This window comes from Trachypithecus francoisi, unplaced genomic scaffold (assembly GCF_009764315.1).
Source record: "Trachypithecus francoisi isolate TF-2019V2 unplaced genomic scaffold, Tfra_2.0 Lachesis_group21, whole genome shotgun sequence".
NCBI classification, from domain to species: Eukaryota; Metazoa; Chordata; class Mammalia; order Primates; family Cercopithecidae; genus Trachypithecus; species Trachypithecus francoisi.
The window spans coordinates 21,193,389-21,220,746 of NW_022681467.1; the positions used below are offsets into that span (position 1 = coordinate 21,193,389).

Genomic DNA, 27,358 nt, shown 5'->3' on the forward strand with positions numbered 1-27,358 from the left:
TTGGGAGGCCAGGGCAGGCAGGCAGTTTGAGTCCAGGAGGTTGAGGCTGCAGTGAGCTGTGATTGTGCCACTGTACTCCAGCCTGGGCAAGAGGGAGAGATCCTGTCTCAAAAATAAATAAGTAAAATATAATTTGTATGATTTTTAAAGTGTTTATGAAGCCCATCTAAGTAAGATCATTTCTTCTAATTTGATTTGCTAAAATCATTTGTTTTTTAGAAATCTCATGATTCCCAGAAAAAATCTTAAATTGTAATACAGGCTTGACAACCTTTTAGTCAAATAAGTTAAAACACACACGCAAACTCATTTACTCACTTTGCCATCATAATTCAATCACAGAAATTTTGGCCAGGCGTGGTGGCTTACGCCTGTAATCCCAGCACTTTAGGAGGCCGAGGCAGGTAGATCACGAAGTCAGGAGATCAAGATCATCCTGGCTAACATGTGAAACCCTGTCTCTACTAAAAATTCAAAAAATTACCTGGGCATGGTGGCGGGCACCTGTAGTCCTAGCTACTCTGGAGGCTGAGGCAGGAGAATGGTGTGAACCCAGGTGGCGGAGCTCACAGTGAACTGAGATTGTGCCACTGCACTCCAGCCCAGACAACAGAGCGAGACTCTGTCTCAAAAAAAAAAAAAAAAATTTTAACACCAAAAATAATCTCATTATATAGACACTTTTCTGGCAAATTCGCTATTGAGCAATCTCAACACTAATGTATTGTCTTACTCTTTCTGATTTTGCATTAGTCCAGCAAAAATATGACAGATGTGTTAAATAAGTCTTTAGATAGGAGAAAATAAAAAAAGTCCCACACAAAATTGAGTATAAACTGTTTTAGATGCTGTACTTCACATGCAGCTGGTTATAGGAGACCCAGAGTTAGATGCCAGGTCACCAGACTCCCAGGCTATGTTCTTACCACTATGTTATTCTGTTTGTATGCATTTATTTGCTGTTAAAAAATTAAATACCATATATGCTACACATGTTCTTTGATAGCTAAAATTTTGAAGTATCTAAAATAGTCTGCCGGGCACAGTGGCTCACACCTGTAATCCCAGCACTTCAGGAGGCCGAGGCAGGTGGATCACCTGAGGTCAAGAGTTTCAGACTGGCCTAGTTAACATGGTGAAACCCATCTACTAAAATACAAAAAATTAGCCAGGCATGGTGGCAGGCACCTGTAATCCCAGCTACTCGGGAGGCTGAGGCAGGAGAGTTGCTTGAACCCCAGAGATAGAGGTTGCAGTGAACTGAGATTGTGCCACTCTGCTCCATCCTGGGTGACAGAGTGAGACTGTGCTTCAAAAATAGTAATAATGATAATAATAATAAAACATAATCTCTGTCAAATTCATTTTGCCCTGAGCATATTTATGTATATGTCTGGCCTTCATGTTGTTTAAGACTGAACAAACTCTATGTCTCTATGTCTGTTCTTTGAAGGTTACTAACCAAGTTTCATATTTTCAACATTTTCTAGTTACAACTGCCAAAATAATCTGATGGCAAAGTGTCTAGATAATTTAGTTTAGATACACTGATAGCATTTGTCATTTATATAAATTATAACTTTTTTTGATTTATGAGCTGCACCCTAATCTTTTCATTTGGGGATACATCTTTTCAGGGAGTTACAGTATTTGTTTAGCATCATCACCTTCAAAACAATCTAAAAATCATGGTTTTTCATAGATTTTAAGCAAGTAGATTGACATCCCCAAATGCAATGTAGAATACATGACAAATGTCTTGAATTAATGATGTCGCCTGTTGTGTTAGAGTTCACTTTGGATGTTCACTAGTAATGGCGGAAAGGGTTTGAGGTTAAGAACCATCTTGGTGTTGGTCAGTTATTGCAGACAGTGCCTGAGACCCCTGCTTTTGCTGCTTAATTTCTTTTGACCTTATTTAATGTAGTCATCTAACAGGCTGTCACTTTGAGTATGGCAAAATATGTTTGTGCATTATGCACAAAACATTTTATTGCTACTAATGATAAATTCTTATTTTTAGTAATAATTCTATTTTTTTTGTTTTCTTATTCTGCTGTCCATCTCACCAAAAACAAAATTTACCACCGACAAAACAAAACTCTAGGTTTTAGAGTCTTTGCCAGAAGATGTAGGGTTTAACATTGAAATAAAATGGATCTGCCAACAAAGGGTAAGTAATTCTCTATGCTGCACATTCTGTACTCTCTATGCCCTTTCTAAAAACTTCTTTCATTCCTGTCTTTGTATTTTAATGGAATAAGCTAAACTGAAATCTCATTGTGGCTTCCTCCATCAAGCACAATGCTTTTGGACCCTTTAAATAAAACATATCTTACATTCATGCTAGTATGTGAGTACTTCAAATTAATGATGATTATTGTAGAAATTTCAGTTTACATGTGTCTGGTGTGAACAATATGGTTTTGGGGAGATACTTATAAAGTGGACAGTCACATCTCTTGGATTTAGTTTTTACTTTCTTATTTCTCATCTAATAACATGTTTTAAATAATTTTCTAAGCAGTTTTCTGTTGTTAACAGTAGCTAGTAATAATTACTCAGAAAAAAAATTTTTTTGCAGTTGTATTTTAAATCACTTCCAAATTTAGTCATTTTTTTGTTCAACAAATGTTTCTCAAAAAGCTGCTATGGGCCAGGCATTTTCCAAGTGCTTGGGACAAGTAGTGCACAAAAGAGAATAAGGCCTTGGCTTCCTGGGACTTATATTTCAGTTGTGGAAAACAAATTAGCTAACTATTGAATATATCAGAGAGAGTATGTGCAAATTGATGGGATGCATGTCAAGGGGCTTGGGGTAGGGTGTGGGGTGTTGAAAGTAGTTAATTCAGATGTCATGATTGGGCATTGAGCAATACCCTTGAATTTGTTTCGGTCAGAATAATCTGTAATTGCCCTCAATTCATGCTGTTTATGACAAGCTGGTCCTTATTAATGCAGTGAATGCTCAACTCAGGTTTCCCTAATAATGTGATTTTTAGTTTTCTGAGCTTCCAGAATTATTTCAGTGACTAACTCTTAAAACATTTAACATTTGAATGTCAATAGAGCTGGCTTGGTGTCTTGGCTATGTTTAATGAATTATTTTAATTAATTTTTGGTTACTTGATATGCCCAAGACGCAAAGAATGAGACTTTTTTTTTTTTTTTTTTGAGACTGAGTCTCACTCTGTTGCCCAGGCTGGAGTGCAGTGGCCGGATCTCAGCTCACTGCAAGCTCCGCCTCCGGGGTTTACGCCATTCTCCTGCCTCAGCCTCCCGAGTAGCTGGGACTATAGGCGCCCGCCACCTCACCCGGCTAATTTTTTGTATTTTTTAGTAGAGACGGGGTTTCACCGTGTTAGCCAGGATGGTCTCGATCTCCTGACCTCGTGATCCGCCCGTCTCGGCCTCCCAAAGTGCTGGGATTACAGGCTTGAGCCACCGCGCCCGGCCAGGATGAGACTTTTAAACTGGTAATAATTAATAGGGACATTTTATTAATTTGTTAGCAGATGACGTGTCCTATAATTTATGGAAATAAAATCATAGCAAACTGCAATATTCTAGAGTTTTAGCTTTTATTTTAACTTTAATAATGCAAAAGTGTATTGATGATATAGTTAATAGTTACTTGCTTTTTGTATGAGAGTCTCTGTATCTGAATTATGACCTGTGTCATCACTAAATAGCTTTGTGATCTTGGGCCAGTCACTTAATCTTTTCAGGTTTCATCATCTGTAAGATAATAGTTGGACTAGATACTGTCAGGGCTTCTTTCTATCACAGCTTGCCAGAATAAAAACAGAGTTTCTAGCACTGTGGTTTTAGGGTGTGCAGTGACTTTTATTTTGCTTTCTCTTTCCCATAGGATGGAATGTGGGATGGTAACTTATCAACATATTTTGACATGAATCTGTTTTTGGATATAATTTTAAAAACTGTTTTAGAAAATTCTGGGAAGAGGAGAATAGTGTTTTCTTCATTTGATGCAGATATTTGCACAATGTGAGTAATACCCAGTGTTTTTTCCTATACTCTTAGAATGTGTCTAGGACTTAAGGTACCAGTCTGGAGCTGGGGTAGTCATCCAGCTTTCCCCCTGATCTGTCCTTTCAAATCATGTCAGGTTGTGTGTCCTCATGTCCTTTCCTGACTGCTTGCTAGGGTGCCTACTACTCCTGTGAAGTCCACACCTCCTGGGTCCTAGAGCCTTACACCCTTTTATTTTACAGGCAGGTCATATACTTCTTACCATATTGTAAGCTCCCAAGGGATTTTTCACTGACAATTTCTGAGAATATTTTAGCTCTTGTATAGAAAAATTTTAAATTTGTATTTATCTTTTATTTTTTAAAAAATTGTTTTTGAGATAGGATCTCACTCTGTCACCGAGGCTGATGACTCACTGCAGCCCTGACCTCTTGGGCGCAAGCAGTCCTCCTGCCTTGGCCTCTTGAGTAGCTGGACTGCATGTGCATGCCATTAAGACTGGCTAATTTTATATTTTTTGTGGAAATGAGGTCTCTTCATGTTTCCCAGGCTGGTGTCAAACTCTTAGGCTCAAGTGACCTTCCTGCCTTGGTTTTCCAAAGTGTTTGGATTATGGGCATGAGCCACTGCACTGTACCTGGCCTGAAAGGCAACACATGTGAATGGTGGTTTTATCTGAGCAATGGGACTATGCTCCTTTTCTTTGTTTCTTATAAAAAAAAAAAATCTATTTATTTGAGTCAGAATCTTGTTCTGTTGCCCAGGTTGGAGTGCAGTGGCGTGATCTTGGCTCACTGCAACCTCTGCCTTCAGGGTTCAAGCGATATTGTGCCCCAGCCTCCTCAGTAGCTGGGATTACAGGCCTGTGCATGATACTTGGCTAATTTTTGTATTTTTAGTAGAGACGGGGTTTCAACATGTTGTTCAGGCTGGTGTTGAACTCCTGACCATAAGTGCTCTGCCCACCTTGGCCTCCCAAAGTGTTGGGATTACAGGTGTGAGCCACTGCGCCCAACCTCATTTGTTTTCTTTTAACTTTTAGTGTTTTCTAAAATTTCAAAAAGGAATATTACAGTTACTCCCCATTGAAAGGTATTTTTTAAATTGTTTCTTTTCAGGGTTCGGCAAAAGCAGAACAAATATCCCATACTATTTTTAACTCAAGGAAAATCTGAAATTTATCCCGAACTCATGGACCTCAGATCTCGGACAACCCCCATTGCAATGAGCTTTGCACAGTTCGAAAATCTACTGGTAAGTTATGTTTGAATTTTTATCTTTTTAATTTTCTATTTTTATTTTAGAGGAGTAGTAAAGATTTCATATTACTTTACACATTTAATGGTTAACGTTTTGACTAAACTGTAGCAAACAAGTGGCTCTACTTAAAAGCGAGGATATTAGATCTCAGAATGAAAAACAAATTAAGTACAAAATTTGTTACAGGCATACAGTACATTTTTTCGTTTAACTTTCTGAATAGATTTTATGAATAATCTAAAAATGGTTAGACTGTATTCCTTTTAAAAAATATTATTCCCATTTTACAGATGAATGTAAACTTGTTTTGATAGAGCATTCCATTAGTAAATTTTTTTGACTGCACATTCAATATGTATGTTTATAAATTATGTATATATTAATATATTGTGAATATGTATGAAGTGTCCATTAAAAAGAATAAGATAAAGTAATTGGAAGAAAAAACATTTTCTTTTCCTGCCTACTGTCCTTTGGAGTGTGAGCATTTAGCTTTGCAGTTAATGTTTCTTTTTCATGCACAACTAATTTTTCTTCTTCTAGGGGATAAATGCACATACTGAAGACTTGCTCAGAAACCCGTCCTATATTCAAGAGGCAAAAGCTAAGGGACTAGTCATATTCTGCTGGGGTGATGACACCAATGATCCTGAAAACAGAAGGAAATTGAAGGAACTTGGAGTTAATGGTCTAATTTATGATAGGTATTTGTTTTTCATGAACAATTTTCATGGAATTTAGAAGTATAGATTTGATCTTATGAAATTATAAATAAAATTGAACTTAGTTAAGTTAAAATTCTGCAGTTCAGCCTGAGATTATCTTAACATTTGCCTGTGGGTGTTTTCAAAGTTTGAAGGATAGCAGAATTATTTGGGAAGCTTGTTAAGGATTCAGATGACTGGGCTCTAACTCAGATATATATACTAAATCATCCTGGGGGTGAGGGTGGACTTCCAGCCCTTAGACCTCTTTTCTGTCTACACCAACTTTTTCAGTGCTCTCATCCAATTCTGTGGCATTTCATAACTGTTATGTTCCCAAATTTATGTATCTCCAACTCAGACCATTCCCTAGACCTCTGTAGACTTTTATATCCAGGTATTGATACCTGTTCCTCTTACAGTCTTCCTGATTTCAGTATAAGTGACAATTCAGACCACATTCTTAGTCTTCTATGACTCTCTTCTTTATTTCATACCCCAAATCCAGTCAGATAGAAAATCTTTTCGTTCTGTCTTCAAAATATATCCTGAATCATCTACTCACCAAGTTAACTGTTGTCACTCAAAGCAGCTCATCTTTGGTGTGGATTGTTGAGGTAGTCTGCCCCCTGGTGACTGCCTCTTCCCTTAAGGGTCAGGGTGTTTATTCTTAGTACAGCAGCCAGAGGGAAGCTTTTAAGACCTATGTCTGATCATGTTGCTGCTTAAAACTCTCCCACGGTTTTCTGTGTCACCTAAAGGAAAAGCTGAAGTCTGAGGGCCTTATACGAGCCAATCTGCCACCCCACCACCTTCCAACCCTCTTTCCCTCTCTGACCTTCCACAAAATTCCCCCATCTGCTGTTTTCCCATTCTTCGGAGAAAGACTTCCGTAACAATTTAAATGTCGCCTCAGTGAGGACTTCCTTGAATAACCGATTTCAAATAACAGCCTCTATTCACAGTGTACTTCCTGACTTGTCTCCATATCATTGATCATCATCTGACACACCACATATGCTGTGTTATATTTTACTTGTTTTTTCTCCCTAGCCCCTTTCCTCCATCTTCCTTGGTACTAATGCACACATGCAAATGAGAATTAGGCTCCATGAGGAGGGCAAGGCTGTTTGCCTGATTTGTTCATTGCTATTGAGGTTAGAACAATGTGGGGCACCCAATGTGGGGCACCCAGTAGGGATTCAAATAATTTATTGAACAAACCTTTTTTTTTTTTCCATCAGCTTCCTTGGCAGCCACTAATCTGAGAGACAAAAAGGTTTCTTTAGTATAAAGACATTTGGGGTCAGAAGGGATGTCATTTACTCAGCTGAGGGATTAGCAGACTTGCTCATACAGGTGTACCTCAGCGATAGTGAAGGCTGGGATCCAGACCACCACAGCAAAGCAAGTCCCAAATCTTTTGGTTTCCCAGTGCATATAAATGTTATGTTTACGCCAGGCACCGTGGCTCATGCCTATAATCCCAGCACTTTGGGAGGCTGAGATGGGCAGATCATGAGGTCCGGAGTTTGAGACCAGCCTGACCAACATGGTGAAACCCTGTCTCTACTAAAAACACAAAAATTAGCCGGGTGTGGTGGTGGTGCGCGCCTGTAATCCCAGCTACTCAGGGGACTGAGGCAGGAGGAAGGAGAATCGCTTGAACCCAGGAGGCAGAGGTTGCAGTGAGCCGAGATCGTGCCACTGCACTCCAGTCTGGGTGACAGAGTGAGTGAGACTCTGTCTAAACAAAAGTTATGTTTATACTACCTTGTAGTTTACCAAGTGTACAGTAGCGTTGTGTCTGAGAAAACACAGTATGTATCTTAATTTTAAAATACGTTATTACTAAGAAATGCTGACAGTCTGACTTCAGCAAATCATAATTGTGTTGCTGCTGGGGGGTCTTGCCTTGAGGTCGATGGCTGCTGACTGATTAGGGTGGTGGTTGCTGAAGGTTGAGGTGGCTGTGGCAATTTCTTAAAATAAGACAGAAATGAAGTTTGCTGCACCAATGGACTGTTTTTTTACACAGTATTTCTCTATTGCACTTGATGGTGTTTAAGAGCATTTTCCACCCACAATAAAACATCTTTTTTGTTTGTTTTTGCTTTTTTGAGACAGAGTCTCACTCTATCACCCCGGCTGGAGTGCAGTGGCATGATCTCAGCTCACTACAGCCTCCACCTCCCGGGTTCAAGTGATTCTTCTGCCTCAGCCTCCGTGGTAGTTGGGATTACAGACACACGCCTGCCACCATGCCTGGCTAATTTTTGTATTTTTACTAGAGACGGGGTTTCACCATGTTGATCAGGCTGATCTTGAACTCCTGATCCCAAGTGATCCACCCACCTTGGACTCCCAAAGGGCTGGAATTACAGGCGTGAGCCACCATGCCCTGCCAAAACATTTTTTTTTATTTTTATTTTATTATTATTATTTTTTTGAGATGGAGTCTTGTTCTGTCACCTAGGCTGCAGTGCAATGGCACAGTCTCGGCTCACTGCAAGCTCCACCTCCTAGGTTCAAGTGATTCTCCTTCCTCGCCTCCCGAGTAGCTGGGACTACAGGCATGCACAACCACATCCAGCTAATTTTTGTGTTTTTGGTAGAGACAGGGTTTCACCATATTGGCCGGGCTATTCTCGAATTGCTGACCTCAGGTGATCTGCCTGCCTTTACCTCCTAAAGTGCTGGGATTACAGGTGGCCACCACTCCCGGCCCCACAGTAGTACATCTTTAAATTGGAGTCCATCTTCTCAAACCCTGCTGCTGCTTTATTAACTAAGTTTATGTAATATTCTAAATATCTTGTCATTGAAACAATGTTCAGAGCATCTTTGTTGGGAGTGGATTTATCTCAGAAAACCATTTTCTTTCCTCATCCATAAGAAGCAACTCCTCGTCTGTTAAAGTTTTATCATGAGATTGTAGCAATTCAGTCGCATCTTTAGGTTCCATTTCTATTTCTAGGTCTCTTTCTATTTCCACCACATCTGCAGTGACTTCCTCCACTGAAGTCTTGAAACCCTTTGTCATGTATGAGGATTGGCATCAGCTTCTACCAAATGCCTGTTAGTGTTGATATTTTGATCTTGTCCCATGAATCTGAAATGTTCTTAATGGTATCTGGAATGATGAAACGTTTTCAGTTTACCTTGCCAAGATCCTTCAGAAGAATCACTGTCTGTGGCAGCTACAGTCTTTAAAATGTATTCTAAGGTAATGATACTTGAAAGCCAAAGTGACTCCTTGATCCGTGGGTTGCAGAATGGATTTTGTGTTAACAGGTATGAAAACAACAATCTTTGTTAGAGCCCTTGGGTGACCAGGTGCATTGTCAATGAACAGTAATATTTTGAAAAGTATCTTTTTTCTTCCTGAGCTGTAGGTCTCAACTGTGGGCTTAAAATATTCAGTAAACCATGCTGTGTACAGATGTGTTGTCATCCAGACTTTGTTGCATTTCTGGAACACAGACAGAGTAGATTTAGCGTAATTCTGAAGGGCCCTACAATTTTCAGTGTTATTTAACTGTTGGGTTCCACCTTTTTTCTGCAGCTTCTTTACCTCTCTCAGCCTTGATAGAACTGAAGAGAGTTAAGCCCTTTGAATTAGGTTTTGGCTTAAGGGAATGTTTTGACTGGTTTGATCTTCTGTCCAGGCCATTAAAACTTTCTCCTCATCAGCAATAAGGCTGCTTTGCTTTCTTTTCATTGCTGTGTTCACTGTAGTAGCACTTTCAATTTCCTTCAAGGACTTTTCCTTTGCATTCATAACTTGGTTAACAGTTTGGTGCAAGAGGCCCAGCTTTCAGCCTATCTTAGTTTTTAACATGCCTTCCTCACTAATCTTAATCATTTCTAGTTTTTGATTTAAATTGAGAGATTTAAAACTCTTCCTTTCACCTGAACTCTTAGATGCCATTGTAAGATTAATTGGCCTGATTTCAATATGGATGTGTCTCTGGGCATAGGGAGGCCGGATGAGAGGCAGAAAGATAGGGGAGAGGCTGGTCATTGGAGCAGTCAGAACACACTGATTTATGGGTACGATTTGTGGCACCTCAAAACAATTACAATAGTGACATCAAAGATTACTAATCACAGATCACCATATCAGATAGAATCATAATGAGGAACTTTGAAATATTGTGGGAATTATCAAAATGTGATACAGACATGAAGTGAGCATATGCTGTTGGGAAAATGGCACCAACAGATTTGCAGAGTGCAGGGTGGTCACAAAGCTTCAATTCGTAAGAAACACAGTATTTGAAAAGCACATGTGGGGCGCGGTGGTTCATGCCTGTAATCCCAGCACTTTGGGAGGAGACCCCATCTCATATAAAATAAAATAAAATTATAAGAAATTAAAAAAAAAAAGACGAAGTGCAGTAAAATGAAGATTGCCTGTGCTTGAGAAGTGTTACACAAAGAGTAAGTGATAAAATCTCACTAGGCCTGCTCTAAACAATACTGTCCTTGGATTTGGTTCGTATTACTCTTCTTCCCATAAAGTTGTATTACTTTCTTAATAAAGCTTGTTTTCCTTCCAGTATTTTGTCTCAATTAGTTTGGTTTTAAAATTGTAGTCCCAGTAAATCCTACCTACCTGCCTTTTAAACTATTTGGTTAATTTTGCATGAAATAGCATGTGTGACTCATAGCGCTCTTCAACGTTTCCAGCTAATTTAATTAAATTTTTAAATTAATAATTTGGAACAAGTACTGGCTTTAGCAAATTTTTGAATGTATATGGTTATATGTGTATTTTTGTTACAAGGAATGATTACAAATATTTTCCGGCAAGGAAGTGTATTATGAGGTTATACCATTTATGGTTTTGTAGAGTATACAAATTTCAGGCAGATCCTTCATCTTAAGGGCTTTACTTGGTTGAAATCAGATGTTGACATGTAATGGAGAACAGGAAGATATATGATATAACAGGTGCTCGAGAAAGTTCTTCCTGGCTTGGAGCTTTAAAGAAGAAGAATTGAGTTGGAATTTGGGGAGTGGTTATGTTTACTTTGACATTTGTGTTCTAGGCAGAGGCAAGAGTGTAAATCAGGGCACGACTCTGTTGAGGGTTTCAGGGAGGTGGCCAGGCACTGGATTCCTAATAAGGTCTGAGGAGGGGTAAGGTGGGTTGTGTTGAGTTGGTTTTTACCCTCAAAAAGTTTTTTTTTTTTTTTAATTTGATTCAAAAAAGTATGTGTATATAGTTTTAAAATTCAAACAGTTTGATAAGTATTATAATAAAAATAATTTCTTGTACCTGTTTCTTCCATTGTCTCTGGCTGAGACCCTGTCCCCTCATCTTTGTTTTCTGGCTCTTCTGGCATTTCCCTCTATTTCTAAATAATCTGCTTATGCTATTTTTTCCATGATCAAATTTAGACATCATATAGAAGGTTTTGAGTGATTAGTGACTTGGAGCCTTTGAAGCATTATGGATTGGAGAGAGGTGTGGTGAGAGTGTGAGAGTGTGTATTTTCAATTGTCAAACACTAAACTGCTACATATCATTTTCTGGTATTTTGTTTGGGAAATTTGCACTTATGATGATGAGTAAGAGGCCGTTCTTTTTATTTTTTTAAGACAGAGTTTTGCTCGGTCACCCAGGTTGGAGTGCAGTGGCACTATCTTGGCACTATCTTGGCTAACTGCAACCTGGGTTCAAGTGATTCTCCTGCCCCAGCTGTAGTTTTATATAGTTTCAAGCTTTAATTATACTTTATAAAACTTGTAATTATGTTTTTAAAGTTAACCTATATTGTTGCATGTAGCTATACCTTACTGCTTTTCGTGGTCGTATTAATATTCCATTGTTGTCTTTACCACAACTTATACTGTTTTTTAGGAACATTTAGGTTGCTACCAAGTAATTGCTATTTTATAGTGTTGCTGTGAACATTATTGATAGTACAGTGACTTTTAAACCTTTTTGCACCCAGCCTAGTTTATGTGGCAACCCAGTACACAGATAAGGTATATTTACAAGTGTGCACCTGAAACAATTCCAAGTGTCCTTTAGATACTTCCTGTTCATGCATGTACTTCTTTATGTGTGTGCACTTAAATGCCAGTCTTAACTTTCTGAACTGATTGTGTGACTTGCTAGGTCTCTAGCTCAGCACATCTGCCTGTGGGTCAGGCGTTGGAAGTATAGCAGGAGTGGGCTATCCTGTATTTCCTGGTTCTGCACTCATTGTAGCCTGTTACCAGTTCTCAGGAGTAGGCCAAAGCATTTTAATCCTGCAGGTAACGTGGAAACTTAATCAGCACACGGTTAGACCATACTTAGGTAATATGCCAGTTCAGGCTCATGAGGGCACTCTGTTCTTAGGTTAACATAGCTGCTAGAGTGACAGTGTCTCTCTTGGAGTAATAGCCCTCAACACATCTGCCTGTCCACTGGGATGCTCCAGTACTGATTGGTTGATTGTGCACAGCTGTCATCCTGAGCCCTGCCATTCTGTGTGTTAGATCTCCTGTTTCCTGTAGCTCATATCTTTTTCTCTCTTGGTTCAATGAGTTTTACGGAACACGTCTTTCAGCATCTTAAGAAAGGTGGACACAGGAGGTAAATGTTTTTGAGGTCTTATGTGTCCAGAAATGTTGTGGCCGTGTATAGAACTCTGTGTTAGAAATACTTTAGAATTTTAGAAACATTCTCCATCATCTTTACCATTCCAGTGTTGCTGTTGAGTGTGAAGCCATTTTGATTATGTTCTCACATGTAATCTGTGTTTCCTGTTTAGAAGCTTTGAGGGTTTTCCTTTTATTACCAGTGTTCTGAAATTCTATAGAGATGCGTTTTCTTGTGGGTCTGGTTTTGCCCACTTTGCTGGACACTTGGTAACCCTTTTAGTCTGTCAATACATGTTCTTAAACATGGGAAAATTTTTTCAAAAATATTTCTTTTGATTCTTGTCCCCTTCAATTTTCTGGATTTTTTTTCCCCCCCTTTATAGAAGTCTTTTTGTTTGAATCAAATAGCTCTTGGACCAGATTTTTTTTGTCTTTTTTTTTTTTTTGCTTCGTTTGAAAGATTTTCTCAGTCTTACTTTCTACTCATTCTGTTGAGCTTTTCTGTTTTTTGTTTTGTTTTGTTGTTTTGAGACAGTCTCTATCATTCAGGCTGGGGTGCAGTGATGTGATCTGAGCTCACTGCAACCTCTGTCTCCTGGGTTCAAGCAAATTCTCATGCCTCAGCCTCTCGAGTAGCTGGGCCTATAGGCACACACCACCATGCCTGGCTAATTTTTGTATTTCAGTAGAGACAGGGTTTCGCCATGTTGCCCAGGCTGGTCTTGAACTCTTAAGCTCAGGCAATTTGCCTGCCTTGTCCTCCCAAAGTGCTGGGATTACCAGAGTGAGCCACCCTGCCTGGCCTCTGTTGAGTTTTTCATGTCTACTGTTGTGTGTTTAATTTCCAATGACTGTCTTTTTTTCTCTGAATATAGTTTTTTCCATATGTTTAGCATCCTATTCTCATTTAATGAACATGCTATTTCCCTGAAGTCATTAAGGATTTTTTTTTTTTTTTTTTTTTGAGACAGGGTCTCTCGCTCTGCTGCCCAGGTTGGAGTGCAGTGGCACAATCTCAGCTCACTGCTCCCTTGACCTCCTGAGTTCCAGTCCTTCCACCTCAGTGAATGAGACTTCTCTTACATCTTAGCAACATTTGGATGGAAATCACATTTAAATCCAGTCCACTCTAGTAGTTTTTGAAGAGGCTTTGATTCAGCTCCAAAATCTCAATTGCTTGACTTGGTCTCTTATGAGAATACTCAGAAAGTGTCTTCTTAAACAACAAACCTATTTGTAGTGGTGGAACTGTTTTAGTAGCTGTGTCTGCATGGGACTGATAACCAGTCACTATGTTTGGAGGAAGTCCTAACCTTGCCTTGTATACCCTCCCAAATGTGTAACAGCTTCTCTGTTTTCACATTCAGTAGTCCATACTGCTATCTTATCACCTTTAGCTCTAACATTAACAACAGCTTTACATACATCATCACTCTAGTCATTAAAAGATTCTCCAATAAGGCCCAGTAGAGTCTCTAGAGTCTCTAGCCAAAAGTGATCGAGGTCCCTTTGTCTCTGCTGTTTGTTCAATGTAAATTAGCCATCATCCTCCCCGTTTGTTTATCTTCCCACATAGGCTCAATACCATCTTTAAAAAGTGAGTAGTCACAGACAGGCATTAAATTACTAGACAACTAGATATGGTTGTATAGAGCCCAAAAGTCTTCAACAAGATCAAACTTAGAGATCAGCAGCAGGTTTGCTTGCCGAGTTTTGCTTTTATCATTTTTAAAAAAACCAGAGTGCCCATTTGTTCTGTAGAGGATGTTTAATGTAGTGTTCTGGGTTAGCAACCTCTTGATTAGATTCTGTTTTCTCCTCTTCCACAGGGGGATTAGGAGTAGGGGTGGTTTCTGGTTTGACAGTCGCCGTCTTAGATCGATCTGCTCCTGCTTTTAACTCCACTCTTTGTGTTTCCTACCACTGGCCTGTGAGCCAGCCTTTTCAGTTATCTCACTGACAAACCTTTAGTTCTTATTTATCCATCTGTTTTCCAGCTTTCAAAATGTTGTAGCTTTGTCTCTTGGATTTTTCTCATACTTACGGATTTTATTAAAAAGAATCTCTTTATTTTCAATGGAATGTAGGGAGAGAACAAAGCTAGATGCTTCTGTTCTGTCTCGATACCTTGATGCAGAGGTCATTTTTTATTCTCTTAGATACGTCTTTAATTAGTAGAAACTCTTTGTTTTAATACAGTCAGATATTTAATAGAGTCACCATATTTTTTTTATCATGTTTAAATAATTCTTTCCTACTGTGATGTCATAAAGATTCTCTGATACTACATAGTTGCCTGGCTTACATAGTGACCTGGCTGTCACATTCAGGCACAGGAGGCCGTCCTTTCTCTGCTGATGGGCAGTGCCAGTGTCAGATCACCGGAGGCTCTTTTGGAGTTCTCCACTCTGGATGCATCTGGCATTACGGAGCAGCTTTAGAGCAGTTCCCACGCTGGTGAGCAGTCTTCTTATCTTGATCTTTAGTGACTTTGAAGTCAGGTCAGTTTTTTATAGATTTCCATTTGTTTAGAAACAAAAAAAGCGAGTTGGAGAGCAAATACTTGAAGCTAGATCACAAGTAAACTAGACGTTTCATTTTCTGATTCAGTTGCTTTATGCTGAGCTCCATTGCATCCGGGATACAAAAGGGCAATGCTGCTATTCTGGATTATTGGAAAGACTGGGAAGAAGAGAAATTTTAAAAAATAGAATGGATACTTTCATCTTTAAGACAGAACAAAAACTCTGATGTGGATGTTCCAGGCATTCTGTAAATCTTATGAAAAGATTGAGTCAAGCAGGTCTTAGGTAAACCATAAAATTACAGTATTTTATGTATTTTGTATTTGTTTCATCATAGGATATATGATTGGATGCCTGAACAACCAAATATATTCCAAGTGGAGCAATTGGAACGCCTGAAGCAAGAATTGCCAGAGCTTAAGAGCTGTTTGTGTCCCACTGTTAGCCGCTTTGTCCCCTCATCTTTGTGTGGGGAGCCTGATATCCATGTGGATGCCAACGGCATTGATAACGTGGAGAATGCTTAGTTTTTATTGCACAGAGGTCATTTTGGGGGCATGCACCGCTGTTCTGGGTATTCATTTTTCATCATTGAGCATTGTTGATCTATGCCTTTTGGGCTTCTCAGTTCAATGAAGCAATAATGAAGTATTTAACTCTTTCACTACAGTTCTTGCAAGTATGCTCTTTAAATTACTTGGCCAGGTATAATTGCCAGTCAGTCTCTTTATAGTGAGAAAATTTATTGGTTGGTAATATAAATATTTTAAACTAAATATATAAATCTATAATGTTAAGCAAATGTTCATTAAAAGCGTAGCACTTTGAAATTATATAAATAGCTCATATTTACACTTACAGCTTTTCATTTGATCAGGTCTGAAATCTTTAGCACTTAAGGAAAATGACTATGCATAATTATACCTGACCATGGAAAAAATAAGTACCTCAAATGCATGCATTTGCACTGGTGATTCCAACTGCACAAATTTTTGTGCCATCTTGTATATAGGTATTTTTTACATGGGTTGACATGCACACAACACCATTTTCATTCAGTATGAACCTTGAGGCTGCTGCCATTTTTCCACTTAACCAAACCAGCCTGAAGTTAAACCTTGAAACTTGTTTCATAAATCTTTCAAAAGTTGTTTTACATCAATGTTAAAATTTCAAAATGCTGCAGGGTAATTTAATGTGTAAAATATTAGTAAGTAAAAGTATGTATTGCATACTTAGTAGAATAGATCACAACATACAAATTCAATTCAGTGCATGCTTTAGGTGTTAAGCATGAGATTGTACACGTTTACTGTTAGGTCCTTGCATCTGTGGTGCTAGGTGAGTATGAGAAGATGTCAAGGACTGGACGTATTTTGTTGCCTAAAAAAAAAAGGCTGTTAGGTATTTTAAATAGGCTTATTTTGTGTGTCTGTAGCTACCTATTACACACTGTTGCTTTGTGGGTTTGTTTTGTATATGTGTGTGTTGTACAGTAGTTAAATTTCAATGCAGAAAAATAAATGTCCTGAATTCTCATATTAGTATTCTTTATTGTATATCATGCATGTAATTTATTTAGAAATGTCGAAGGTCTTACTAAATGTATATGCATGTGTTTCAGATTATACTAGGATTTCTTGGATTAGAAGCAGGTTGTGTTAACTGTAACTTAAAGAATGAATGTTAAATAAAACGATACAGATTTATTTTCTTCATTACAAAATGAAATTTCAAGAAGGTGTTACTTTTGTAGAATGGTTTTATAATATGACAAGAAATTTTAATATAGTGTCTACCCCAAAGGGATGGCTTATTTGCATCTACCTTTTACTGCATGTTTTTCATGAGGCAGTTTATTCATATATTGACATATTTTGGTAGGAGCTGAGAACCTAAGACTTGAAATTACACATTGTGTATTATTTTTTAAGCTAAGCAATGCAATTTTGGTCAGATCTTATTTGTGTGAAGTTAGGCTCTGAAATCCTATGGTATTGCATTTGTAACATTGATATTAATGGAAAATAGTTTAGGAAATGGAGTCTTCTGCAAGGGTTCTGTATACCTTTCCCACATTGTATGAGATTTTCCAACATTTTGGTGTGAATTGGGCACTTTTGGAAAACTCCTGAAAAAGAATTAGTTTCCTTCATCTGCAGACCTTTGTCCAATACGGTTACCATTTCTTTATAGTAACTCGATTAGTCATATGTGTTTGTTTCTAGTCCTGCTCCTCTCCTTTGCCTTCCCAATGCTGGCTCCATTTTGAAGACTCAAGGACAGAGGGGAAGCAGATCATAAAGAGAAAAAGGAGACAGTAAAAAGGATGGAGGAAGGACGTCATGGGGAGTGTGGCTTCTGAGCAGTTTAATTGCTGGGGAGAGCAGACAGTCACTGTCTACAATACAGACAGAACCTTCCTGCTCACTTTCTGTCCTATCTGTTCCTGACCTTATGAACCAGTGTTAGCTGATGATTAAAACATGACAAGCAGTGGCTCCTTATTTTCACAGGACTAAGTCCGGGCCTTCATATCACTAGCTGTTGCCTTTTACACCCTGCTTCAGCCACACTGTCCCTGTCATTGGCCCTGGACTTCCTCACTGTGCCCGTGTGTCCGCTGCCTGGGAGCCCGCTCCTCCCATAGTCACTTTCTCTCTGCCAAACTCATTTCTTCTTGTGCCCAAGATCTTTCTCCTGAGCCCTTGTGGAAACTCCAGAAAGGATGAACCCATCTTTGTGCTCCATGGCTCGTACCTTGATCAGGCTGTGCATCACAGTAATTCTGGGTAGGCAGAGTTGATCTTTGCTCATCTGCCAGGTTGCGGGCTCTTCAAGGGCAGGGACCTTGTCATAGTCATTTTTATTTTCACAGTGCTTGGAACATGGTGGAAAATGAATGTTGGAATTATTGGAGTAATATAATTTGTATCAAATGTCTTTTTGAATTAAGAGATTTAGTTATGTTTACTAAGAATGTAAACTTTGAATTGGTTTACATTTTGACAGGATGGTTTATTGATGTGAATTTTGAAATGTAGAGGTATAATGTTAAATTATTTTATACTTTATGGAAATCAAGTGAAATGTTTGATAAAATGCCGCCATTGTCCTCTGGTATTTTCTACTCTCTGGAATTATGTACTGTAAATAATCAGATGTAAATGTGAGGCACGCCGCTCACCCGTGTGGGAAGTGTGGTGGTACTTCCTGCCACCCACCCACCTCTCGGCCATTACTCCTTGTGACACTTGTCTGTCATCTCCCCTCCAAACTCCAAGCTTACAGCTACCTCAGTACTGCTTTCCTTGTCTGAAACACCTCCTTTGCCTTCCTTCAGTGTCCCGCTCAGGTGCCACCTACTCCATAAAGCTCATCTCAGCTTTTGATCTGAATCACCATGGAAACGTGCAGACAGCCTCTCAGTCTTAACTATTTAATGTTGTAGCTGGGAAAAAACCCAGAGAGGTTCACTGATGTACTGGGTTGGGACTAGGATGTGGGTTTTGTGACTCTGAATCCCATGTTCTCAAACTACGCTGCCTTCCAAAGTCTGGCATTTGTTAGCTCATGCTTCCTTGTAGTCCAGCTTCTTATGTGCCTGTTATATTCTCCAGTAAGATTGTAAGCCCCTTAAGGGCAGGGACGTCTTTGCATCTCCAGCACTGCTATAGTGTTCTTAGTTATAAACTAGATAAATAAATGGTGGTGGCAACAATCCTAGTTTCCTAACTCAGATTGTTTCACGATATACATACAGTTTTGTATGGCATGCCTGGCCATAATGTCTGGAGTATGTGTGCGCTCACATGTGCGTGTGTTTGCATGTGTTTGTATGTCTACACATGGAGTTCTCAGTCCTGGTTGCTTGGAGTCATGTATTTGATGGATTATGCTAACACCAATTTTTTGCTCCATGCAGACTGAGGAGAAATACAGGGATAGTTATTCCATTTAAGTGGAAGAATCAGGTACAGTTTTTCCCCCAGGCCTGGTTGCCTCCTCCTGGGACAGCATACCTAAATCCTGCAGTTGGTGGACTGGTAGTGAAAAAGGCACTGCCTTGGATAGGAATTGTGTGGCCTGGGGGCAGATCGCCTCATTAGTCCTGGTGTACACTCTGCCCTTTCTGCCTAGGCTCACTCTCTATGCCTCTGACTAAATTCTGCCTTTCACATTATTACTGGCTTGGTACTCTAAGTTGATAATGGAGTCCTGTTAATTTAGATTTGGATGCAATTGATTTATTCCTTTGCATTTTAGTTTTGGATTGTGTATTTTTGGGGTAGAAAGCAAAGTATTTGTATTAGAAATACTGCATGATTTTGGCATTCATGATTGGAAACTCATTCCAATATGATCTCTTAGTGGGCTTGTACAATTTGAGAAGTAGGTTTGAGGTTTTTAAAATGCAAGAGACCATATGATGAAGACTACCATATAAATGTGTGTGGAGATGAGGGGAGATGAGGGGAGATGATGGGCTGAAACAGTTGGAGACTTCATAGAGCTCTTAAGCTCTTACAGATAGAGGTACAGGTCAAGGGAGTTGTGAAACCAGTTTGGGTCGCAGTCTGCATAAAGTCAGACGCCAGGGTCATACGTGTGGTGTGTTCAGGGGGAATGAAGGAGCCATTTGGACAATGGAGAATATATTATCAATGCCAGAGAGAAGCTTAGCATCATATAGGAGATCAAAGTTAAATGATTTTTAAGAAGTGAAATGACACGAAAGGCAAGTGTTCAAAAGTAATGAGGAAAGTAATAATAGTATAGGAATAATAAGAGGAATACTAGAGTTTATTTAGTCCTCTACTAAATTTACCTAAACATGAAAACAGAAATGTGGATAGGATGGGTGAACTTCTGAAGCTTACTTGCAAAGCCAAACTATTTAACAGGAAGAAAGCAATAAAAGCTCAGCAAAAGTTCAGTGGCATCCCACAGTTTTAAATGTATCTCTCTTATGGAAGAGACCAGACCTCTTCCATAAGTTCTAGATTCATACATCCCGCTGTTTCCCCATCTCCAGTTTAAGGTCTAATAAGCATCTCACACTTGATGTATCTCAACAAAGCACTTCCTTCTTCCTTCTACCAAACCTGCTGCCATCCCACCTCCTCCCAAGTTCTGTCTCAGTGTGTGGTACCTGGGAGTCATCCATGCGACTAGTATAACTTTATGTTGTGTGTGATAGAGTAGTTGCTCAATTGTTTTCTTCAATTTTTAAAAATTTGTCCAAATGTTCTTAAATAACTTGATACTTTATCAAATGCCAGAAGAGTACGCTTGAGAGTCTGATCAGTGTTGGACTAATTTGCTATATTAAGAATATAGCAGGGGCTGGGCGCGGTGGCTCACACCCATAATCCCAGCACTTTGGGAGGCCAAGGCTGGCGGATCAGCTGAGGTCAGGAGTTCGAGACCAGCCTGGCCAACATGGTGAAACCCCGTCTCTACTAAAAATACAAAATTAGTCGGGCGTGGTGATGGGCATCTGTAATCCCAGCTACTCAGGAGGTTGAGGCAGGAGAATCACTTGCATCTGGGAGGTGGAGGTTGCAGTGAGCTGAGATCACGCAACTGCACTCCAGCCTGGGTGGAAAAACAAATTTATTTGGAGAGGCAAAAGAACTAGAATAGCTAAAAACAGTTTTGAACAAGAAGCAAGTGGGAGGAATCACTCTACCTGATTTTAAAACTTACGTAACTATAGGAATCAAAACTTCGGTACTGGTGGAAGGATAGATATATAGATCAGTGGCCCAGAATAGGAAAATCCACACAAGACAGTCAACTGCTTTTTGACAAACATGCAAAGGCAATTCAATGAAGGATGGTCTTTTCTTTCAAGAAATTATGCTGGAGCGGCCAGGCCTGGTGGCTCACGCCTGTAATCCTAGTACTTTGGGAGGCCAAGGTGGGTGGATCACTTGAGGTCAGGAGTTCGAGAACAGCCTGGCCAGCATAGTGAAATCCCATCTCTACTAAATACAAAAGTTAGCCGAGTGTGGTGGCATGCGCCTGTAGTCCTAGCTACTCAGGAGACTGAGGCACAAGAATCGCTTGAACCTGGGAGGCGGAGGTAGTGAGCCAAGATTGTGCCACTGCACTCCAGCCTGGACGACAGAGCGAGACCCAGTCTCAAAAAAAAAAAAGTATGCTGGAGCAATGGGACATCCAATGCCATGAGAGCAAACGGCCTAAATTTTACACCCTATACAAGACGTAACTCAAAATGAATCATAGATTAAAATATAAAACCCCAAATCTTAGCAGATAACAGGCTGGGTTTGGTGGCTGACACTTCTAATCCCCAGAACTTTGAGATGAAGACCACCCTGAGCAACACAGCAAGATCCCGTCGCTACAAAAATTTTAAAAATTAGCCGAATGTGGTGGCGTACACCTGTGGTCCCAGCTACTCTGGAGGCTGAGGCAGGAGGATTGCTTGAACCCAGGTGCTCAAGGCTGCAGTGAGCCTTGATTGTGCCACTGCACTCCAGCCTGGGTAACAGAGCAAGACCCTGTCCTCAAAAACAAGAGAAGATAACACAGGAGAATATCTTCAGGACCTAGGGCTTGGTAAAGAATTCTCAGACATGACACCAAAAGGACCATTCATAAAATTAAAAGATCAATAAACTGGACTTTGTAAAAATGTAAAACTGTTGCTCCAGGAAAGACCTGTTAAAAGGACAACAAGGGCCAGACACAGTGGCTCACGCCTGTAATCCCAGCACTTTGGGAGGCTGCGGTGGGCAGATTGTTTGAGTCCAGGAGTTCAAGACCAGTCTGGGCAACAGGGTGAAATTTCATCTCTACAAAAAAATACAAAAATTAGCTAGGTGTGATGGCACACGCCTGTAGTCCCAGCTACTCTGGAGGCTGAGGTGGGAGGATCATTTGAGCCCTGGAGGCTGAGGCTACAATGAGCTGAGATTGTGCCCATGCACTCCAGTCTGGGCAACAGAGTAACACCCTGTCTCTAAACAAGACAAGTTTACAAAGTGGGATACAATATTTGCAAAACAAATGTCTGACAAAGAACTCTGAAAATTTGACATTAATAGCCAGGTGCAGTGATGCCCGTGGTTCCAACTACTGCTGAGGCTGAAGTGGGAGGATCACTTGAGCCCAGGAGTTAAGGCTGTAGTGAGCTGTGATTGTGCCACTGCACTCCAGCCTGGGTGGCAGAGCAAGAGCTTGTCATAAAACAGCAACAACAACAAAAGAAAATTCAGTTTAAAAATGAGCAAAAGGTAGGAGGATACATCACATTGAAGATGATATAAGAATATCAATAAACACATAAGATATTCAACATCACTAGCCATTAAGGAAATGCAAATTAAAAGCATGATGTAGGCTGGGTGCAGTGGCTCACACCTGTAATCCCAGCACTTCGGGAGGCCGAGGTGGGTGGATCACTTGAGGTCAGGAGTTTGAGACTAGCCTGGTCAACATGGTGAAACCCTGTCTGTACTAAAATACAAAATTAGCTGGGTGTGGTGACACACGCCTGTAATCCCAGTTACTCGGGATGCTAAGGCAGGAGAGTCTCTTGAACCTGGGAGGCAGAGTTTGTAATGAGCCAAGATCATGCCACTGCACTCCGTCCTGAGCAATAGAGTGAGACTCCATCTCAGGGAAAAAAAAGAAAACAAAACAAAAAAAACCAATGGGTAAATAGTCTCCACATTTCTAGGAACCAACTTTATAAGTGATCTTTAGAAGCACAATTTCTTGTGTCAACAAGTGTCTCTAGTTGAGACAGGAGTGAGAGTCTTTGTCTCCATTGACTTTCAGCAAGGTTGTTTTGAGGAAAGGGCCAAGATTTGAGGAATGAGCGTGATGAAGATGTCCCAGGCTTGATGTTAGAAGGAAGTGGCCATGTGGATAGCAGAGGCAGAGGTGCCCAGACTCCCAGTATGTTTTTGTAATTGCCTGATGGGTTCGTCCTCCCCACTACACAGACAAAATCAATTCACTGAGACCACGGCATTGCAGTGAAGAGTTTAATTGTTGCAAGACCTACCACCACACAGGAGATGTAGTTATTACTCAAACTGATCTCCCTGAAGGCTTTGAGTTTAGGGGTTTTCAAGGATAATTTGGTGGGCAGTGAACTAGGGAATGGGCAAGGGACCAGGGAATGCTACTGATTGGTTGGGGATGCCATCACAGGGGCATGGAAAATGGTTTGCCTCTGGGTGAGGGTGCCAGAGGACTGGTTAGTCATCAGTCATGAGTCTGGGTGGAGTTAGCCAATTGTCAGAAATGCAGAAGTCTCAAAAGACCAATCTTAGGTTCTACAATAGTGATGTTGTATACAAGAGAAATTGGGGAAGTTGCAAATCTTGTGACCTCTGGAACAATGGCTGTTTATCCTTTATGCCTACATCTTAGCAGCATTCAGGCCCTTCTCATTCTCCTAACCTTGCAGACTTTCATTAGTTTTACAAAGGTGATTTAGTTTCGGGAAGGGCTATGGTAGGCTAAGGTTAAACTATAAACTAAATGTCTCCCAAAGTTAGTTTGGCTTATGCCCAGAGATGACCAAGAACAGCTTGGAGGTTAGAGGAAAGATGAGGTCAGCTATGTCAGATTTCTCTGACTGTCTAATTTTGCAAAGGCAGTTTCATGTGGAGGACTCTGCCAGAGATACAGAATTTGTGCACCTTGCCTCAGCCTCTGTTCTCTTAGGAAATATCCCAGAGATGCACATGGCACACAAATTCCCAGCTGGTTTCTTCTGGGAATTGGTAGGTGGGTCCTGGAAGATTCCCCAATGTCCATGTGTTGGACAGTCCTCCCACCTCAGCCCCACAAGTATCTGGGACTACAGGGCATGCCACCACGCCTAGCTAGGACTACAGGTGTGTGCCACCCATCTTTCCCTCTGAAAGCATTTCATGGTTGTCACCGAAGTGTGTGGAGTCTGGACTAACAACTCCACTAGCACATTGGTAGAGTCTTAGTGAGATGACTTTGGTTCAAAGAGGAGTCCCCAAAATGTTTATACCTCTTGTAACTAACTTTTTTTTTTTTTTTTAAGTTTGGGAAACATTAGGAAATAAGGAAGCCAATGACTATTGATGCCAAAAATGCAGAAGCTATGACTCCTTTGCAATGACTCTCATAGCGAATCCTGTCCTGGACGAGGTCAAGTATGGGCAGAGAAGTGCTATAGCACTCTTCTATGCCCACGTATTGTTGAGTTCCCAGTTTCCCTGTGGGGCACTATTTGGGGTACAGGAATTGCTCATGATTTTACATAATGCACAGATACCTACTAGACAGAATTTCACCAATCATGGCTAGGCACTGGAGGCTCAGTGGTGAGCACGTGGTTACCCCCTCATGAAGATCAACGGCTGCAGCATGCAATACATTGGAATCCTGCCTCCACCTCTGTGAATCTATCAGTTTGAGCGTCAGTCTCTCAATCTCCCTCTCTCTGTCTCTGAGTTAGGATCTCACTCTGTCACCCAGGCTGGACTGCAGTGGCATGATCACAGTTCACTGCAGCCTTGACGCCCAGGGCTCAAGCCATCCTCCTGCCTCAGCCTCCCAAGTAGCTGCAACTGCAGGTGCATGCCACCATGCCCAGCTAATTTTAGAAAAATTTTTGTAGTGATGGGGTTTTGCCATGTTACCCAATCTGGTCTGGAACTCCTGGGCTCAAGTGATCCTCCTGCCTTAGCCTCCCAAAGTGCTGGGATTACTGGCATGAGCCACCATGCCTGGCCTAAGTCTCTTTTTCTGGAAAATGAAGTAATAGTCTCAAATTGGCAGAGTTATGGTGTGGGTTAGAGATCGGTATATAGCACCTAGCCTGATGCTAGATGGGTGGTTGGTCTTTAGAGGTCATCGTTGTGTCACTTAGTGGTTGGAAGTGTATGATACTGATACTTAGGAAACTCTCTTGAACCCCTGGTGATACCCTGCCATAGAGAACCCCAGGAGTAAGCATGAGGCCGTGTTGCTGCTCAAACCCCAATCACTGTTTCTGCTGGTGCCAGGTCCATACCTGGGGCCAGCACACCCCAAGAGAAAGGGGAGGTCCCCTTCTTTACCCCTAAGAACAATAGCCTTAGGCTGGGCACGGTGGCTCACACCTGTAATCCCAGCACTTTGGGAGGCTGAGGCGAGTGGATCACTTGAGGTCAGGAGTTCAAGACCAGCCTGGGCAACATGGCGAAACTCCATCTCTACTAAATATATAAAGAAAATTAGCCAGGCATGGTGGCAGGCTACCCCAGCTACTTGGAAGGCTGAGGCAGGAGAACTGCTTGAACCTGAGAGGCAGAGGTTGCAGTGAGCCAAGATCTCACCACTACACTCCAGCCTGGGCAATAAGAGTGAAGCTCCATCCCCGCCCCCGCAAAAAAAAAAAAAAAAACAGGAACAATAGCCTTGAATTACTCTCATCCTTACATTACCCAGACCAGTTTCTTCCTTGAGCCAAACTAACCTATTCACTCAGCCTGATTCCCTCTATGCAGATGAAGATGTAGCTGGTGTCAAGAATGATCAGTGTTATAGTTTGATCAAACTCTTACAAACAAAAGCTCTCTCCCCTTCCACCCCTGTACCCCACTCAGGATTCTGACCACCTAGTTTCTGAGTGTCCTTCCCTGAACCACAGCCTGTCTTTGCCAAGCCAGTTATGTTCCTGCCCCAGAGCACTGAAGAGACTGCAGGAGAGCTGGGGTTTGCCTTTTTTTTTTTTTTTTTTTCCAGAAACCAGGTCTCACTTTGTCACCCAGACTGGAGTGCAGTGGCATAATGATGGCTCACTGCAGCCTCGACCTCCTGGACTCAAGCAGTCCTACCACCTCAAACTCATGAGTAGCTGGGACTACAGGCACATGCCACCATGCCTGGCTAGTTTTCTTATTTTTTGTAGAGATGGGGTTTTGCCACATTGCCCAGGCTGGTCTCAAATTCCTAGACTCAAGCAATACACCTGCCTCAGCCTTCCAAAGTGCTAGAATTGTAGGTGTGCGCCACCATGCTCGGCCAATAAAACCAACGTTTTTTTTTTTAATGGAGTCTTGCTCTTGCTCTTGTTGCCCAGGCTGGAGTGCAATGGTGCAATCTCGGCTTACTGCAACCTCCGCCTCTAGGGTTCAAGCAGTTCTCCTGCCTCAGCCTCCCGAGTAGCTGGGATTGTAGATGCATGCCACCATGCCCAGCTAATTTTCGTATTTTTTGGTAGAGACAAGGTTTCATCATGTTGGCCAGGCTGATCTCAAACTTCTGACCTCGTGATCCACCTGCCTCGGCCTCCCAAAGTGCTGGGATTACAGGTGTGAGTCACTGTGCCCGGCCAAATAAAACCAACTTCTAATGACCACAGCTCTTAGCCAGCAAAAGTGACCCAAATAAGTCCAAGGAATAGGGAGGCTGTGGAATGGCACATGAGTCACTCCGGACCAGCAGGAAAATAGATTTTCACAGGTCTAGGGTAGGGCATGAATGAGGTGAGCACTGGACCACTTATCAGGTTGAAAGCAAGGAAGGTATCAAACACTAATGGATGAAGTCAAAGGAACCCAGAACTGACTCACCTAAAATGGGACAAGTTTTAGCACCAAAACAGATGTTTACAATAGACTGAAACATATCATAATGACCAAATTACAAAATGAAACAAAAACAAGACCCCCAGCATTTGTCACCACTAGAATTTTCCAGGGAATAGGCCAGTTCTTTGACAATTGAGAAATAAAGGGACAGAATCAAGCATTTATCCTACCTTTCTATATTAGCTCCCTTGCTTCTTTCCTCTCTCTCTCCCTCCCTTCCTTCCTTTTTTTCCTTCCTTCCTTCCTTCTCCCTTCCCTTCCCCTCTTTCATCTTTCATCTTGTTTCCCTTTCTTTCCTTTCTTCAGGGGCTCACTCTGTTGACCAACTTGGAGTGCAGTGGTGCAATCATGGCTCACTGCAGCCTCGACTTCACAGGCTCAGCTGATCCTCCCACTGCAGCCTCCTGACTGACTGGGACTACAGGCATGTGCCACCAGGCCTGGCTACCTTTTGTATTTTTTTGTAGAGACGGGGTTTTGACATGTTGCCCAGGCTGATCTCGAACTCCTAGGCTCAAAGCAATCCACCCATCTTGACATCCCAAAGTCCTGGGATTACAGGCATGAGCCACTGTGCCCAGCATCAGCTGTATTTCAAAAACACCAAGTCGGTGATAAGGAAAAGTTTTCCTTTGTAGAAGAATTCTAATTAAGAGAAGCAAAAGGAATGATAGAATTT

At 41.0% G+C, this 27,358-nt stretch overlaps 1 protein-coding gene and 1 pseudogene across 7 annotated transcripts in view; one reads left to right on the forward strand and one right to left on the reverse strand.

The window, feature by feature from the left end:
* GPCPD1 (glycerophosphocholine phosphodiesterase 1) overlaps positions 1-18,803 on the forward strand; it is a 66,044-nt gene extending 47,241 nt beyond the window's left edge. For all 7 annotated transcript variants that reach the window (XM_033185698.1, XM_033185699.1, XM_033185701.1 and 4 more), the window contains 5 exons: positions 2,108-2,173; positions 3,872-4,008; positions 5,112-5,247; positions 5,797-5,957; positions 15,420-18,803. In XM_033185698.1, the coding sequence (XP_033041589.1) occupies positions 2,108-2,173; positions 3,872-4,008; positions 5,112-5,247; positions 5,797-5,957; positions 15,420-15,609 (690 nt within the window). In that variant the 3' untranslated portion in view covers positions 15,610-18,803. The remainder of the gene's footprint in view (positions 1-2,107; positions 2,174-3,871; positions 4,009-5,111; positions 5,248-5,796; positions 5,958-15,419) is intronic.
* Positions 13,551-14,982, reverse strand: LOC117069071 (annotated as a pseudogene).
* Positions 18,804-27,358: the final 8,555 nt, after the last annotated feature.